Source organism: Anolis carolinensis, chromosome 2, assembly GCF_035594765.1.
Source record: "Anolis carolinensis isolate JA03-04 chromosome 2, rAnoCar3.1.pri, whole genome shotgun sequence".
NCBI lineage: Eukaryota > Metazoa > Chordata > Lepidosauria > Squamata > Dactyloidae > Anolis > Anolis carolinensis.
This window is the reverse complement of record NC_085842.1, coordinates 88,895,887-88,914,793: the sequence shown is the minus strand read 5'-3', so window position 1 is coordinate 88,914,793 and position 18,907 is coordinate 88,895,887. Positions and strand designations below refer to the sequence as shown.

General features: G+C 41.8%; 1 protein-coding gene across 3 annotated transcripts in view; it reads left to right on the top strand.

The window, feature by feature from the left end:
- Nucleotides 1-18,907, top strand: part of unc5a (unc-5 netrin receptor A) — a 133,434-nt gene that overhangs the window by 86,865 nt on the left and 27,662 nt on the right. For all 3 annotated transcript variants that reach the window (XM_062970195.1, XM_062970194.1, XM_062970193.1), the window contains exon 2: nucleotides 16,605-16,826. In XM_062970195.1, coding sequence (XP_062826265.1) covers nucleotides 16,605-16,826 — 222 coding nt within the window. The remainder of the gene's footprint in view (nucleotides 1-16,604; nucleotides 16,827-18,907) is intronic.

Below are 18,907 nucleotides of genomic sequence, written 5' to 3'. Positions count from 1 at the left end.
CCCTACCCCCTATCATAGTCCATACCCCCCCCCCCCAGCAATCCTTCCCTCAAAGTCCAGTCACCTCCCCTCTGAACCTCCTTTTTGAGGGATCTCTCCCAACAAGGACTGTCGATTGTACGCCTGTGCTAGATTGAGTGCATTTGTTTTTGCGACAAAGCTGAATGCCCAATTTTAGAGGCTGCTAAATCCATTTCACATGGTGGGATTAAAAGCATGGGGCTCTGCGGAAGCACTCTTGCATGGCCAGGTGCTTTTTCCTTGTGCTGGCACAAGAGGCCTTCGGATGTGCACAGAGAACAGAAGAAAAAGATGTATCGTGCTTTATTGCCATAATGTGGTGCCGAAGGGTAGGTGGGGGAAGGAAAGAAGAGTAAATGGCATAAATAAAGTGTTTTCCAATAAGATGATGTTTCTGCCTGTAGGTAACTTGCCCAGCAATAGATGGATTGGCCAGATACACAGGCAATGTTTATGCGAGACCGTAGGAAGCCATGTAATTCAGGATTACGAGTGGGGTATTTAATACCCAAAGAGAGTTCCTATGTGCAAATCCTTGTGTGTATTTTAAGGCACAGCTTTTCCATCATCGTCATGTGTGCTTTGCAGAGGAATCACCTAGCATACGCATTTTTGTTTGTAACCCTTTGGCTGTCAGTTCTTCTCCTTCAGTACCTTTCTGGCATGTTTGTAGGTAATTCAGTTCTTGGCCTTTTGTTTTGATGTCTCCTTCACCTCAACATGTGTGGGGTAAGAACACAGGGCATACTTGTCATGAGTACTTGATGATAATTCTTAATGACTCATTGGGTACATCTGCATGGATGCATTTACACATAGGTAAACCAACATGTTTTTTGCCTCTCTGTTTGGCTGAGGCGAAGGCATGCAATACCTCTCCAAGTGTAAAAGTGCTCATGTACTTGTAGTCTGGGGGACCCACATTTCCCCTCCCGCCCCGAACTCCATGAGCGGCAGGTGGCAGGGCCAGGGAGTGGGCTGAGGGTTGAGAGTTGTTAAATCAGTGAATTATGAAATGCCTTTATATCCAGGACAGGGGTTTTAATTAAATTAATTGCCAGCAACGCTGTAAAAGTGCTGAGGGGTAATAACCGGAGCGTTATGGCGCCATTTATCTTCCCCACGTAAATTAGCTGCAGCACCTTCCTCCACTAACCAGCCAGACGTGAGCAGGGTGCAATTGCTAGCAGGTTGGCCTGCCTGGGAGCTGTGGAGAGAGCCAGGGAAACCCTCTCATCCCCTGGGGAGTGGGCGGGAAGGAGAGACATCTCTTCTCATCCAGCTGCAGTGAGTGGTCTGTGTCATAAATTAAAACACATCTGGGTGATGTGGGGGCAGCGCGTGGAGGAGGAAGAGCACAGCTGACTCAGCAAAGAAGCCATGCACACTAGTCCTCACTGCCCTCTTCCGGCTTGTGGAGAAGCTGCAGGTCAGAGATCAACCTTGGGAGTGATCTCTGCCAGACCGAAGGGAGGAGGACATAAAAAGCAGACAGTTTAGTTACTGATTAGACTGTGGATGGGACATGTTATCATATGTATCAATCACAGCAGCATCTTGGAGATCTGCTCAGCAGGAAAAGGGCAAGCAAAGGAAGAAATTTCAACGGCTTCTCTGTGTAGTACCTTGTGAGACTACACAGAAAAGCCATTGAAATCCACAAGCATGTGGACAATTTCAACAGAAAGGAGGAAACCATGAAAATGAACAAAATCTGGCTACCAGTATTAAAAAACTCTAAAATCAGTACAGTGAATAAAGAACAACACTCAAAAACAGGGAAATTCCAGACAAGAAACAATCAGGGCCAGCTAATCACCTCCCAACAAAGGATTCCCCCAGGCAGGAAGCAGCCAAACTTTGAAGCTGCAAGGCTTTTAATGCTAATCAAGGAGATCAGTTGCAACATTCACACTTGCTTCAAACAGACGAGTTGTTTCTTCCACCCTGGACATTCCACAGATATATAAACCCCACTTGCCTAGTTTCTAATAAACCTCACAACCTCTGAGGATGCCTGCCATAGATGTGGGTGAAATGTCAGGAGAAAATGCTTTTGGAATATGGCCATTCAGCCCGGAAAGCTCACAGCAACCCAGTGGTTCTGGCCATGAAAGCCTTCAGCAACACAAAGAAAGAAAGAGATTTGATGTTGCTGAGAATGCAGGAGGAAGACTAGGCATAGAGCAAGGATTACAAAGGAAATGATCCACGATTCGATTTGTTACTTCTGGGAATGACAATGCCAACTGACAGGGCCAGCTTGGAGTGAGACTGCTGCCTTAGGCAACAGATATGAGGTGTCCTGAAGGGATAACCAGTTGTCAGCTGCTTGCTGTTCTTGTATGCTAGCAATGGAAAGACTGTGTGGTGGGCACTTGTGGGATTTTTCTGCTTCAGGTGCACAAATAATGACTGGCTCTTGGATGCCATTCACCATGACCTGGATGGGTGATAGAATGCTATTTGCTACTGCCCTTCCCTTAAGGCAGGAAAAATTTTGCGCTGGGACCACCAATCATCCCGAGGCTGATGAAGTATATGGTGGGACTATAAGTCATCTCACTAATGCGGTGGTTCCCAACCTTTGGGCCTCCAGGTGTTTTGGACTTCAGCCCCCACAGTTCCTAACAGCTGATAAGCTGGCTGGGATTTCTGCGAATTGAAATCCAAAACACCTGGAGGCCCAAAGGTTGGGAACCACTGCACTAATGGGTGCAAGCAAACTTTTATGGCCAAGCTCAGGGGCTGGGCCATTCAGAGACACCCTTGAGGCTCAAAATATACACAAAGGGTTGATCCTAAGAGGGCAGAAATACTATCACCACCTTCAAAAAGAGCAGAAGGGCCTCCTCCCTGTCTTCCCCTCTGAACTGAAACTAGCAACTCTTATGCATCTTTAAATACAGACAGACATCCACATTTGCAGGTTTTATTATTCATGGATTTGATTAAAATGTTTTTTGTTGTAAATTAATCATACAATCCTACTAGAGGATATCTTTAGGAATCTCCAGATCCTCTAGCACAATTCTATGTTCAATATCTGGTAAATGCTGACAACAGAATCATGTTGGAGAACCTAGTTATTTCTATGTAAGTGTTTTCTTGAGTAAACAAATAGCAATTTTATTAATATTGGTTAGCATTTTTATGTTGTTAACTTCAGTAAATGTAGAAGACTGACTGTAGAAGGCATAAAGTAAAGGTAAAGGTTTTCCCCTGACATTAAGTCTAGTCATGTCCGACTCTGGGTGTTGGTGCTCATCTCCATTTCTAAGTCAAAGAGCCGGAGTCGTCTGTAGATGTCTCCAAGGTCATGTGATTGGTATGACTGCATGGAGCACTGTTACCTTGCCACCGGAACGGTACCTATTGATCTACTCACATTTGCATGTTTTTCAACTGCTAGGTTGGCAGAAGCTGGGGCTAACAGCAGGAGCTCACCCCACTCTCCAGATTCGAACCACCAACCTTTTGGTCTGCATGTTCAGAAGCTCAGTGATTTAATCTGCTGTGCCACCGGGGGCTCCCTGTAGAAGGCATAAAAAGGAGAAAATTCAGGCCACTTCTGGTATTGAAGACCCTGGTCAGAACAAGAAGACAGAGCATCAGGTTCCGGCCCCTTTCTATTAATACTAATTTCTAATTTGGCCCTAATGTTAGCAGGAGACTGCTATTAGAGACAGATCATCTATAATGATTGAAAGCAAACACATCATTCTGAAATCAAGTCTATCTTTCATACATTATTCCAGCAGTTCCAAAAAAGTTTGCAGTTACTCACAGATGATTCTATATATTCCCCACCACTACCTCTGAAGAGCAAAAATGTCAGTTTCTACAGCTCTGCGGTTTTCTCACAGATTAGTCAACCAGCTTTTCAGTTCTTTCTTTACTTCAGCCATGGTGATATTTGCTACTGTCAGAAGGTACAACAAACATCTCTCTCACCCTCTTAGCACCTACTACTCAAATAACCTAGATCTTCAGTACTTTAGAGGAGACGTTTTTCTTGCTGTTTACAATTTGAGTCAGATTGCTGCACGCCTCCCTCCAGCTGCAGTACTGAATGTGTACTGAGTGCTTTTGCTACAGCTTGGGTGGGGGATAGGGGGAGATAATCTTAGGGCAAGAATGCTGCCTTGAAAGTTGTGTCCATTTCCCTCATTGGTTAGACTTGTTTTGTTTTTGTTTTGTTTTTTAAAAAAATCAGTAACACTTTATGCAGCTAGGACTGATGTTTAATGTATTATGCTTAATGGCATCACCAGTAGATGCCCCTTTTATCCATGTGACATTGGCATAATTGGTCTGGAGACTTCAGTCTTTCAGCCTGACATATCCTAACCTGAAAATATGAAACATGTCTTTCATGTGTTTTCAGTGTCATATGCTGCCCTCACAGCGTGATAGGGTCTCCATCTCTAGAGGTGCTTAAGCAGAGGTTGGTTGGCCATCTGTTGAGGGTGCTTTGATTCTGTGTTCCTGCATGGCACAATGGGGTTGGACTGGATGGCCCTTGGGGTCTCTTCCAACTCTAGGATTCTATGATTCGATGAACCTTCCTTCCTATTCTCAGTAACTAAGCAAAAGTGGTTGGGGGCTGAGTGACTTAAAATTAGCATTGGGTGGACTTGTGGCCCATATGTAACATTCACTACAAGTTAATTGTGTTGTCATAGGTTAGACCTATGACATCATAATTACTGAACAAGTTGCCAGCTCAGTGATGTGTAAAATATACATTGCCTTAACTCCATGGCTCCATTTCTGAAATTGTCATGAAAGAAGGTGGCTGTATCCTAAATGCCCCAAGGGCACCAGATCTCATCTGATTTTGGAAACTAAGCTGGGTCAGGTCTAGTTAGTGCTCAGCTGTGTGGGCTGCCAGAAATACCAGGAATATACAGTATTTCAGAGGAAGACAATGACAAACTACCTCTGAGTATTTACTGCCTACTATAATCTTATGAAATTCATGGAGTTGTCATAAGTCAACAGATAACTTGGAGGCACACTTACATACACATACACAAAAGTACTCTGGTGTTGGGATTAGGAATCAACAGAATTACCCTGAACAAATATGTGTTCACTAAATAAACCTAGTTCTTTGACACAAATATGGTACTGCCAGTACTGTAGCTAGGTATGTTAAAACCAAAATATCCATCCATGATTTTCAGATGGAAAAGCATTATATTCTTTGTGTGCCTGAATACATGTATGCAGCATGTAACTGACATTGTTAAATTCTAAGTGAAAAGGATACTTACTCTTCCCATAATCACTGATTTAGCAAAACAAAAGGGAAAATAGCCTTCGTTATTACAGAGAAAGATAAAAAGCACAAGGCAAAGGGACTTGTTTCTACCCATGTGCTCAGTGGGTTTTCTAAAACCAGAAACACCTTTGCAGAAATAATCTAGTGTGTACATAGAATCTTGGTGTTGACTTGATGCAATGCACTGTTGTGTCCAGAACAAGATGGTCCATAAATTCGACGGTCTAAATCCTATTATTAGTTCTGACCTGAATAGACTCATTGAATCAATGAGATTTGCCTATGTGTTGACTCACAATACGACAATTGAGTCAATACATCTAGTCTAGCAGGATTCCAGTCAATATCTCTGATAAATGCCTGCCCAGTCTTTTAAAATCCAAAAAAAGAGATTTCATAGTTTCCTTAGGCATGTTGTTTTCTAGTTCCACATTACATAAAGATTAATTCAACTGCCCTGCACTTCTAGATGGAACTTGCATATATTTTTAGCCAGTTTTCATAATTGGAATCTAGACAGTGATTAAACAGAACTCACCATGCTGAATATGAATAAGCTTTTAGGAGAATGTGGAAAGTAGGTGTACATCATCCTGAATGTGAAGAAGACATTTTTAGGCATGATAGCTAAAACAGAATTTCTATATTCAGAGCCAGTATCATTCTCATCTACTCTCAGCCTCGGGGGAAGAAAAAAAGGCAAACCCTTTCTGAACAACTCTCGCCAAGAAAACCCCATGATAGGATTGTCTCAGGTTTGCTGTAAGTCAGAAATGACTTGAAGGCACACACGAAACAAAAACAACCACAACCAGCTATTGGCTGTATAAAACAAGTGAATATTATTGCCTTTTTACCCTGCTGGTGAACTTCCCATGGGCTGTTGGACAAAAAGCCAGACTAAAAGCTTTAGAGACCAATACAACAAAGCATTTCTTGTGTCCTTAAGAACCTGAAGGCATATGCACTTTTCGTATTTTCATTGTACTTACCATTGATTAAACTATTTAAAGTTGCTTTCAGTCTTTTCATTATGTGTTGGGTAGATTCCCATTGACTTCTAATCAATTGCTTCTAAAAACAGTTTAGCTACCTGATTATTTATTTATTACATTTAAACCGTACTTTCCCTGTAAGGAGCTCAAGAAAATGCATGTTAATCTCCCCTTTTCATCCTCACAAGGTTGTTACGAGGTAGGTTAGGATGAGAGACAGTAACCTGTTCCCAATCCATATCCCAACTGAATAGGGATTTGAACTAGGAATTCCATTGAACTAGGGATTAATTTGATTTTAATTACTGAGCATTTATTGAACTAGAGATTAGCTTGCTCTGTACTAGCGTGGGCATCATTCCTATACGTATCACTAGGCTGGGCTTAAACATTTTCATAATTTAAACCAAATTGGTTTTTTTTCTTTTCTTTTTCTTTTCTTTTCAGTTTGTCTATCCCTAGTTTGAAACTTGGTCTCCCTAGCTTTAGTATGAAACCCTTTTCCAGAATTGGTGCCCTCCAGCTATTTTGGATTAAAAACAATATTCTTACTGGACATCTTGGATGGAGATGGTGAGGTTGTAGTCCAATACATCGAGAACACATCAGTTTGAGGAAGAAAGAGCTTTTGGTGAAATTGCCAAGCAATTATCAATTAATTATTCAGGCAACCTATGGAATGCAAAGAGCCATGTGTGTAGTTTAATCTAGAGCTTGGGAAGTGGATGTAGAGGAACACAGAGCTGCATGAAACCTGTTGCAGGTGAGCATGGGATATATGGAGGTACACACAATGTGGCTTGGTGACAGGGACATGCCTTGAGTGTCTGGAGTGGCCTGAGTATGAAGCAGGTTCAAGACCATCTGTGCACAATCTAACATGGACAACCTGTAGGACGCATGTGAGTGACTCATATGTATTTGAAGTCTGTCAGGAATATAAAGGACATCACTTTGCTGTCAGGCTTCCAAAACTGTATGGAGGGTGTGGGAATTCTGGCACGAGGAGAACATGTGGAAAGTTCCAGGTGAAGGCAATACACATGGGAAGCTGGTGGGCAGCAATCTGCTGGCTGGAGAGCAGGGTATGTGGGGAGCAGGTGGAAAGTGTACATACAGGTGGGCGGGGAGCAGGCGGGGAGCATGCTCGGCATTAATTCCCCTGAATTCCATTCTGTTTAATTGCTTATTAAATTCTAAGCAGCCAATTATCAGCAGCAATTACAGCTCCGCACAGTGACACAATCGCCGCTTTAGCATTTGTTAATCAAATGCTTATTTAGGACTCGGCTTTATTAGCTGCTGCTGGAGGGAGAGCCCAGTCTCTGAGGCTGGGGGAAGGGAGCCTTTCTGATCCCTCCCACTATCCACATTCTCTATATAGTTTCCCTCCAGGATGTGTCTCTGGACTTCTCTCTCTTGAGGTATGAAGGCAGATGCCTTTGAAAGATTATTCCTCCCATAGGAAGATGATTCCTCTAATCTTCCATAGAAGAACCAAATACAACAGCCATGACATGACTCTATTACATGGTATGGTATCTCTGCAGGTCATGAGGAATGATGGATTCATCCACTGCTTGATAGGCAGGTCATCCCTTGCTCTGTTACTTGTATGTCCAGTTAGTATCATTTGTAGGATGGCCAGCAAGCATGTTACTTCTAGTGGTCTCTGGATGGGTAATGGAGTTGGAGGAGTGGAGGTAACTGATGCCTCGGATTAGGGTCTGAATGGTACAACAAAACCTTTAAAATATTAGCTCTAGTAAGGAGATGAAGAGGGGAGTCCATCCTGCTTTTAAGATACAATCAGCACTTTAGGTATAGTTAAAAACTAAATGAACATAAACCGAAGCCCTTATAATTCCCATTGCCACTTGACCATAAGAAAAGTTCATCCCCAGATGTTACTAAGGCACCTATCGCTCTTGTATTAATTTCATTAAAGGCCTGATTCCAGAGTAAAGTCATAGCTTTTAGAGATGATCAACCTTCTGCATCTTCATGACTTCCAAAAAGACTGGACTACAACCCACCAGCTCTTCGGGAGGTGAAAGGAGCTGTAGCATGAGCCACATGAAGGACATCAGATTGAGGGGAGAGTGTCAAAATACTACAATGGGCTTGACCAGAACTTGGAAGGGAAAGGTTCCTCTTTGGGTTACAAGTCCCAGAAATCTAAGCTATTCAGATTAGTAGCCATTTGCCTAGGAAATTCTAGGAGGTGTAGTTTCATAAACATAAATTTTCCTAACTCTGTGCTAGATAAACAAATAGCCTAACCTAATATAAGCCTAACCACTTTCATGTGATCTGGTGCAATGCACCATGAGGGATGTAGATTTATGTAGCAGGAAGCCAGAGCCTCAGGACTCTTTGCAGAAAGATCAACCTTTGCCCTGAGCCTAGCCCACGGCGCTATTAAAAAACTTTTGCTTGGAATGCAGTGGCTGTGTTGCCTTGGGCCAGGCACTTTTGCCTTTCAATCACCTCTGGGTAGCCATCGCCAATCATGGGCAGGGAAAATACCCCCAGTCAGAGGCAGGCAGATAATAGTGCAACCACTGGCAGGCAATTGTTAGCCCTCGCTCTCCCTCCCACCCACCCACCCCTCTCTCTCCCCCTCCCTCCCGTCTTTCTTTTTTTTCTTTCTTTCTCTACATCTTTCCTCCCACCTCTTCCTTTACAATAACTGCACAATTCTTTGTATCTGGGCATGGGATACAATTTGTTCTAGTTGTGAAAAGACAATCAAAACATGGAGAGGATGGCAGAATTGGGATGTGTGCATTTAAGGAAGGAAAGCATTTCTGTTTATTTGACTTTCCTGTTCTATTGACTGTATTTATAGCACACTCACACCACAAGTTTTTTTTGATGGCTCCCATAGCAAATATTGCATTAAATACAACATAAAACCATAATTAAAAACTTCCAATTATAAACTAAAATACAATTCAACACAATTTTAAACAGAGATGGTTGAATGGGCAATATGGTTGTGCAAGAAGTGTATACACAGAAGAATGATACGTTGGTCCTGAAATTGCTGTGTCCAAAGTGTGCAAAAGTACAGCAACCTGTGTGATTCATTAGCTAGAATCAAAGTGATTAAATGGGCTTGTGAGTGATCAAAATGGCCATCTGGAGTCTTTGGGGAACAAAAAAAAGGAAGGGTGCTGGTTTTTTAAAAATGTGTGGTAGCTAACAATCTAATAAACAAAACCTCTGCCATGCATCATTAGAGAGAAAAGCTGTCGTTAATGCATTTTCCCCTCTCTTCAGTTTGGCAGTCTGGCAGATAGTATTCCCTATAATAGCAACACACCCGAGCCAAAACATGGTTTCATAAGTTCAAATCCCATCAGTGCTGAGAATTCAAATTTAAAGCTGTATCGCTACTGATATTTCTTATGTCTGTGGTTCTTTTAGTTACTAGAATGAAAGCTTTCAGGTTTTACCCTGAAGTGCAAATTTCTGGTAGTGTTAGCTTTAGATACAGAATGATGTAACTACCTTCAGGGTTTTGTTTTTTTAGCTAAAAAAATTGCCCTAGGTTTTAATAACATGAAATTCTACACCGAGAGGATGTAGCATAACTTTACACTACCATTGTGCAATATCACTTCATTGCTGAATTGAAATATTGTGGAACTGTGTGTGCAATCAAATCCACATTTGCATTCACATCTGCAATGCACTTCCACGTGCAAATGTGCACATCCATGCCCAATCCATGTGCATTGGCACCTTGTGGAAAAATTTTCCTTTCTCAACATTGTACTGAGTCAGACAAAAATATCTTAATGCTTTGTGAAAGTGGGAGTTACCAAAAAATGTACACTCAAGAGGTGATGGTTGCTTTCCACAATCTCAGAGGCAGCAAGAATGAATCAAATTGCTGGACCCTCATTGCTGCTGCCTAACCACTCGCATGCCTTCTCCTCTTGCCTGGTGCAAGGCAAAATTAGACTCTTCAGTTGGTTGCAGGGGCAAATGATGGTTCCCATATCAAGCATGTAGTGAATCTGTTCCAGGGTGCATCTATACTATAGAGTTCATGCAATTTGACACCACTTGAGTCATGTAGCATCCACTGTCTTTAGCCTCCTCTGTCCAGGAGTGCTAGCGCCTTCCCAAACGACAACTCCTATACTTCCATAACGTTGAGCCATGGCATCATTCTACAATGTAAGATATACCCTTAGAGTGGATTTCCCACACCCCTGACATGGAGTCCACTGGCTGCCACTGGGCCATTGAGCCTCTCAGCTTCACCAGTTAACTTCAGGGCAAATGTTAACCAACAATTAAAGATTTGTCTATTGATTTACTAATTACATTGATTTAGACTTGCAGATCTAAACAGAGTAGTGAACCAGGACTTAAAAGATCTATGGTACATTGAAAGCCTCTTTTCAAAGGTGTCCATGTTGGCCTGTTGCATCATAAAACCATCCTGTATGCTCATAATATATTGTTTCTAAATCCCAGCTTTTGATTTTCACACTGGAAATAAAATGGCTTCTTCCAAATGCTCATGGGATTAGAGAGGACAGAAATAGGACTGTATAGATTCTCTATTCCTTTTTAAAACCCCAACCTGCCTCCCAGGAGGTCAGGATGACATTCGTTAGTTTGTAAATTGGTTATATACCTGGCCTTTCCTCTCTACTCAGCACAAGGAAGCATACATAGCTCTCTTGCCATCTCCACAAGAGCCTCTTGATGTTGGGTTAGGCTGAAGGAAAGAGGCAGGGCCCAAGGCCACACTATGGTTCAGGTCTTGGTTCAGGTTGTTCATTTTCTAAGATTTTATGAGGAACTTTCCAGGCAAAATCCTCCTCTAAAGGCAGAATGCAACAAAATATTAAACCATGGAACACTGTTATCTTAAACACATGATGGTAATTCAAACACAGCTTTCCTGCCTGGTGTAAAGACCAAATTCAATGGGATGTCAGGAATGTTGTGACTTGATCTCTCATGATTTTTTCAAAAAGTTGAAGGGCAATAGGATATGAGCCTACTTTATACTGGGGATGAAAGAAAGTGGAAGGAAGACCTGATTCCTATAGGATTCTTTCCTTCCATTTTAAGACTCCTTCCATTTTAACCATACACAGCAACCACTGAGAACTCATTGCAAGGAAACACACCTGAAAGCATATGGAAGCTAATTCAGTGTCATTGCCAGAAGCAGCCCTACCAATGGCCAGAGTGAAACAGCTGCCTGAAACCAATCTTGAACCTCATGAAATGACAGTTAAATGACAAGATTTACTTCATTGCTGTTATATTTTGTTGCCAAAGGGCAAGACATTTGAGTTGTTTTTAATAAAACACACACCCTACCATTAGCTTTTATACACATTGGGGGGGGGGGGGGTCAGCACCATCTGCCTCAGGCATCAAACTATTTTGCTGTGGCCTGGCTCATTGGTTGCATGCATGTTTGTACATGGATGCACATTGATTGTAAAAGGTGGTCCGGATGGGATAAGCTTAAACTGGGTGAAGGAAATGAATGGAAATAGCAGCAGCCTGGCCTAAGGCCATGAAGTAACGAGAAGGAGGGGGAGACTTATCAGGGTGAAGCAGCAGGAAGGGAAGGCAGTAACTGAGACTGAGGAAGAAGAACCACATGCAAAAAAGAGAGAGAGATGTGGCTCCTGTACACTTAACAACTGTGTACCAAGTGTAATTTGGGCAGACATTGCCTGCTTATCATATTGTGATGCTGCAGAAGCAAGAAAACCTGCCACTAGGGCTGGTAATTCCTTTTTGTACATATAGAACCATTAAAGGAGCGAGTGGTCTTGTGGTCTCCTGTCACATCAAGCCTTTGGCTGATGTGAAATGGAACAACAACCCTGCAGAAAAGGGAGGAGGGGGCTGCTGATGTGCAAAGCAGAAGTTGAGGTTGTAGCAACAGATGCTGAATGCAAGGGGAAGCCCCCAATATAGCTGAAAGGGGTTCGCTTGTTGGCTGGTTGGAAGAGTTGGAGAGCACCTCTATGGGAATCCCTTGGTCCTCCAGTACAACCTGGCCAAAGTTGACCATAGAGTCGCCCAGGAAAAGCTAGATATTCCTAGAGAGGTGTTCCCTGAGATTCTTTTTTAAAATACCAGTGATGTCATTATTTGTGGTTTTTCATTTTGGCAGGGGGTCCTCTGCCCCTAGCTCCAGCAAATCTGTAGGGCTGGCTGTACAGCCCTTCCTTGGATTGGATGGCCCTTGTGGTCTCTTCCAAGTCTATGATTCTGTGATTCCTCCTCTTGCTTGCTTGGTCTCATTGTAGCCAGGGCTAGAGTAAATGAAGCTTCACCTGCAGGCAGTGCTGCAGCCAGGCCCTTGCTGGCCCCAGGCAACCAAGAGCAATGTGGCCATAGCTCTTCCCTTGTCCATTCAGGGCTTGGTGGCACTGCCCTTCCTACTCAGAAGCCTGGTCTGCCAGTGGTGGCAGCCACAGCAGTCAAATGGCTGTGCGAGGCAGAGGAAGGGGCAGAGGGGAGGGAGCGGGATCAGCTCAGCATGGCATGACGAGACGAGGCCCCCGGAGAAGTGAGCTATGTCCCTTATTGGTCACACTACATTTCTTTTTCATTAGCAGTTAAATGCAGACATGAGGGATCGGCACAGGTTCACTGGGCGCCTGCCGTGCAGCATTTCCTGCCGTGATGGATTAGACCCGGTGGAGGCTGGGATGGCAAAGGGGGGCGGCTTCTTGTCAGCAGTGCCAGCTGCTTGCAGCCCTGATGCAGGGGGCACTGTGGGGATCGTGAAAGGGGTGGTGGGAAGAGAGAACCAGGACTTTGCTGAGGGCACTGGGACAAGATGGGAAGGGGCATTCTTTATGTATCAGATATGCGTTTCATGGATGGCTCTAGCAGCACCCATATTCTCAATAGAATATCTATTGCACTGTTTTCTTATTTAAGACTTGAATTTAAAAACATTACTATGTGAGGCACAGAAAGTAATTTGGATCATTAGCCATTACAATGTTTGCAAAGTAACCTGGTGCCTTTCCTTTCTCAACATGGGAAAAGAAAACAGCTTGCCATAATGAAAACTGGAAAGGGTTCCAGTATGTTTAATGGTTGTGTAGAAGATGGTGTGTTAGCAAGTATTGCTTGACACACAACCAAAATACAAGCCAATAGCTCCTGAAATTCTCTCTTCTTCACAACCATTAAACATATAGGAGATGATTCCAGTTGTCACTGTGGCAAGACTGGGTAAATACCATATACGTATACTTATGTATAAGTTGACCTCATGTATGAGTCAAAGGCAGGTTTAGAGACAAAAGTTATGAATTTTGATATGGCTCATGGATATGTCAAAGGCTGTTCCACTGAGAGGGGAAGGCACAAATGCCAGCTTAGAGAGTGAGCATCCCCTGGCTGCTGCTCCCTTTTCCCCATCCAGGCATTCAAAAAGGCTATAAGCAATTGGTGCTTCTTTTAGATTTTCTCTGGACAGACTAAACCAGGCATGGGCAAACTTTGGCCCTCCAGGTGTTTTGGACTACAACTCCCACCAACAGCCTCAGGCCCTTTCCAAAAGGAATGGTGGGAGTTGTAGTCCAAAACACTTGGAGGGCCAAAGTTTACTCACACCTGAACTAAACTCTCACCTTCATTGCTCTACTCAGAGAAAGGCATGGGTCCTTTTAAATAAGAATTAAGGTACAAAATTTACAGATTTCTTCCAAGAAGTTCACACAACCCTGCATTAGGCTGAGTTTGGAAGCAATAGTTAATGCAGTTCCCTGTAACTAATGAACTGTTGGGCAACATATTTCAAGTGTATGAAGAATAAAGTTATTTTATACCTGTAAAGACTAAACAGTGACTAGTTACTTTTGAGTTAGGTTACTTTTGAAACCTAACTTTAAATGGCATTTTTCATATTTTATGCCATTCTTGTATCAGCCTAAAAGGTTTTCTTTTCAAAACTGTAATGGGGGAATAGTAGAAAAGGGATGTGCGGTATAAAAAGTAAAATACAATTAGTTGTTTGGACTGAGCCAAGTGGCTGAGTGGCATTTTGAATGTGAATCTTCTCCATTCTAGCTCACTACGCTGCACTGGTTTTCTCCATGAAACCATAGTAGTATGAATTGCATTTATTGGTTTTGTCAGCCTATCAGATGATGACACTATCATCTACCTCAAAGGTAAGGGTTGGATTTAAGACATAGAAATGGGAATCTAAATCTGAACACCAAGTCTGTCTGTATATCACAATAATACATAGGTTGTTCACCTGTCTCTACCGGAAACTGCAGAATATTTACAACCTAACTGTGAAAAGAAAGTGAACCTAAAGTGAACCTATCACAGGGGTTTCTGGGCAAGACTTATTCAGAATAGATTGGCCATTGGGTGGTGGTTCACAGGTGGAGGAGGGGTGAGTATGGTAGATGAATGTGTTTGTATTATGTGTATCTGATGTATTTCTTTTATTTTCTTTTACATTCTGTATGCCATCTTTACACAATAAATATTTTAAAAGAAGAAGAAGAAGAGATTAGCCATTGCCTTTTTCTGAGGCTGAGAGAGTGTGGCTTGCCCAAGGCCACTCAGTGAGTTTCCATGGCTCAGCAGAGATTTTTAACCCAATGCTCAAATGATTACAAGCCAAATCAAATGCCACCACTCCCAAAGGCTGCTATAGCAATGCTAATTTCTATACTGAGACCTCAAATACCCAATACCAATAGGTGTAACTGGAACTACATATGCTGCTGATATTGTGAATGTCCTGGTTAGAGTGCATGTGCAGCCAAATGCCAAAATAACTAATAGCCTTTGAGGTGTAGTAGGGCACATGCTCATTCACCTTTATCTTCAGTGATAAAGCAGATATACACTGATACTTCTACACTGCCATATAATCCAGAATATCAAGGCAGATAATCCGTATTATCTGCTTTGAATTGGATTTTTGAAAGTCTACACTGCCATATAATCCAGTTCAAACAGATAAGATGGATGTGTAGAAGGGGCCAGTACCCATCATTGTTACTATGACACCATCTCTGGGAAGCATTGGCTTTAAGGAGACTGCCTTTGTCTTTTGTCTCTGATTATCCCTATTGATATATCATCATGGAGCAAATGTAAAATGATGTATGGCATAGAATAATTGTTGATATTTACTTCTTTATTTATCATTACTTTTTAAAAAGTGTTTTGACATTTATAGTAATCCTTAACATTGTAGGATACCCAGCGTCAAGGACTGGGAATATTTGCTGGAACATAGTACCATTTGGACTTTCCACTGTCTTTACTCCCACTGCTATTTGGAAGACTGAAGCCCCTTCTACACTGTCCTTATATCCCAGGTTATCTGCTTTGAACTGGATTATAAAATTTTCCACTGCCATATAATTTGGAATAATAAAATAATCTGGGATCAGATCCTGGGATATAAGGACACTGTAAAAGGGGCCTGAAGCCTTTTCTACACAGCTGTATAAAATCCAGATTATCTGCTTTGGACTGGAGTATATAGCAGCGTAGACTCAGATAATCCAGTTTAAAACAGATAATGTGGATTTTCTTCTTTGATAATCTGAATTATATGGCAATGTAGAAGGGCCCTGACAAGGTGACCACCTGAGCTGTTTGTGTGGAAAGCATTGTGGTCAAGAATGCCTGCTGCAGTTACTTCCATTAATGTTACAAACCAATTAACTGTGTAATTAGCTCAGATCCCCACAGAGCTGCCTTTACCCTGATTACAGTGAAGGGAAGATGAAGCCTTCTCTTTAACTGAAAAAAGTTTGATCAGTGGGTCTAGTGACCAGAGGAGCAACGGCACCATAACTTGAGACAGAATGAAAGACTATGTAATCTCAACAAGGAATTGGTTAGATTTACTGCAGGAGTTGGCAACAGAATATCCCCCCTGCTGAATTTGGCAAAATACCAGTTTTAAAAATGCATTTTCAGGTTAAAATGAAGTTTTCTTTGCTTTAAAGGTGAATTAGGCTCCATATGCCTTCTGATCTAGAAGCATAATTCCATATTGAAGGAAGGTGTACATTCACTGCATACATTACTTAATTTTTTTTGGGGGGGGGGCAGGGTTGATTGTGTGCATTGTAACAATGTGAGAGGGGTTGTAAGCTCCAATGATGGGAGGGGAACCAATCACAAGAGCCACTGAAGTTAATCCCCCAAATCTGTGGGAATCTTCACAGGACCTATGGCAGAAGGCTGAATGATCTTGGCTTGCTATTATGCTGGTTTCTAACTCCTTCCTCTCTGTTCACCCTGTCCAGGTGCCCAGCAAAGTGCCACAGTTCCCATCCCCATGCCTGGCTCCACCTCAGACCTGCTCCCTCATTTCCTTCTGGAACCTGAGGATGTTTATATTGTTAAGAACAAACCAGTGACATTGGCCTGCAAGGCTGTGCCTGCCACCCAGATTTACTTCAAGTGCAATGGGGAGTGGGTGCACCAGGGTGACCACATCATACAACGCAGCAAGGACAAAAGCACTGGTGAGTGATGGAAAGGGAGTTGGGGAATGGCAACCTTTGTGAGAGAGTGGTGGAGCATTAGTTTCCATTCTGGCACTGACATTTAGTTCAAACCAACTTAACTCAGAGCTTGAAAATGTCGCTTTTTTGGACTACAGCTGTCACGGGTCTTCATGCCAGGATAGCTATTGATCATCCTGGCGGTGGGATTCTGGAAGTTGCAATCCAAAAAAGAATTTCCCCAAGATATGCTTTAACTGTAATGGATTTTTACAAAACTGTACTTCGATGAAAGTGCTGAGTGATAAAAATCATTTTCAAAAAAGGAGTCAAGTATTAAACCAGCTCTGGTACACTGTACAGATAAATGTATAGTTCTGTGGAGCTCACACAAGATGCGTTCAACATCTCCTTGTCCTCATATAGTTAAATACTGGCAGCAGCATCCCTCAGGTTCAATCCTACAGAGGCAGGATGAAATCTTTTTAGGTAGGTACCACTGACAAGTTAGACCTCAACACATCATCCTAACCAGAACAAGATTCAGACTGAAGGTTGAGAAAACCTAACAAGAAAGATGGAAAAGTCAAGATTCCCTTTAAAAAGCGCACCTCTGTTCGTTCTTGTTCCATGTTCTCTTGATTTGCTGTTCTCTGAATAAAGACAAAAATAGTACCAGGGTCACAGCTGGCCCTTGGGAGATACTGAGGAGATTCTATGATAGGTAGGTGAGGCCAGGGCTTTCTGCTGTTCTACAGCTTTTGTACATTAAAAACCAACCAACCAGAGTCCTGCACTGTAATAACAAAAATTCTGCAGCTTCAACATTTGAATTCTGTGACTGATGTTGATTATGCAAATTTCTGTAGTTTTTTTTTGTACTGTACATAATTGATGATGGTTACAATTTTGCATAATTTATTCTGTTTCTGTAATTATGGGGAAGAGAAAGAATGTATTCAGTGCACTAAACCCCTTACCCTGATTATGAAAAATCACATTCAGCAAGCCCTCTGGTTCCTGAGAATTGCCAATAGATTTGCAACTGTAAGAGCTTAAAAAGCTCTTTGACTATTCACAATGAAAGCAGAGGTTAACAGGAAGTTAAATTTTGCACTCCATCCTTGAACTCCAGTTTAGGTTCAGCTATGAATCAAGAGAGAATGTGGTTTCCATTTTTTCAGCTTTCAAAGCTGTATTACCGATACTCTCTTACAGCGTAAAAAGGAAGAATGAAAGGAAAGGAAAAAGAGAAAAAAGGTAGTAGCATCTTGAAGACTATTTTTGCATGAGTTTTTGTGGTAATAAACCCACTTCCTCAGATGCATTCTGTACTGCACATAAAAAAGTGAAAAAAAGCTCATGCAAAAATAAAAAATGGTTTGTATTAAAAATTCTGTTACTTTTTTCCTCTTTTCTTTTTTCTTCCCTCATCCTTCTTGCAAATGCAAATATAGAAATAACAGGACAATCAAGTCAAATCATTCATCTTTGGCAATATATTTTTTGAAATTGAAAATTGATATAATTGTAAAGAGAACAAGTTCTAGAAAAGAATATGAATTGGAAATGTGGATGGTTGGTAAATTACTGTATAATGAATGGTATATTTGATATAGATATAGAGAATTAACATGGTTTGGTTTTGTTGTGCGTTTTACTTATGAGTTTTTTGTTCACTTTTGTTTCTGACTTTGTTGTTTAGTATGAAATTTGATGTACTTGGATAGATAGATTGTTAGATTTGTGGGAATAGTTCCCCATCTAGCACCTTCAGGCTGTTTTAAGACAACTTCCAATGTGTCACGACCCAGGCTACAGAGCACCGATAACCATACGCAGAGGCCAGATTCTATCTAATATCTTTATTAAGGAAATATATAAAGTTAGTAAAAGCAAATGTAAAAGATAGTCCAGAAGCAGACCTTTCAGGAAAGGTCAAAATTAGTCCAAGGAAATAATGTCCAATATGAAATATTAAGGTCCAAAGTTGTAATCCAATAACCGAAACACTCACTTTGCCAAGCAAAGTGAGGGGAGATGACAAGGTCCTTTAGTCCATAAACTTGAGCAAGGCTAGGAAATAACTTGATACTTGAAAC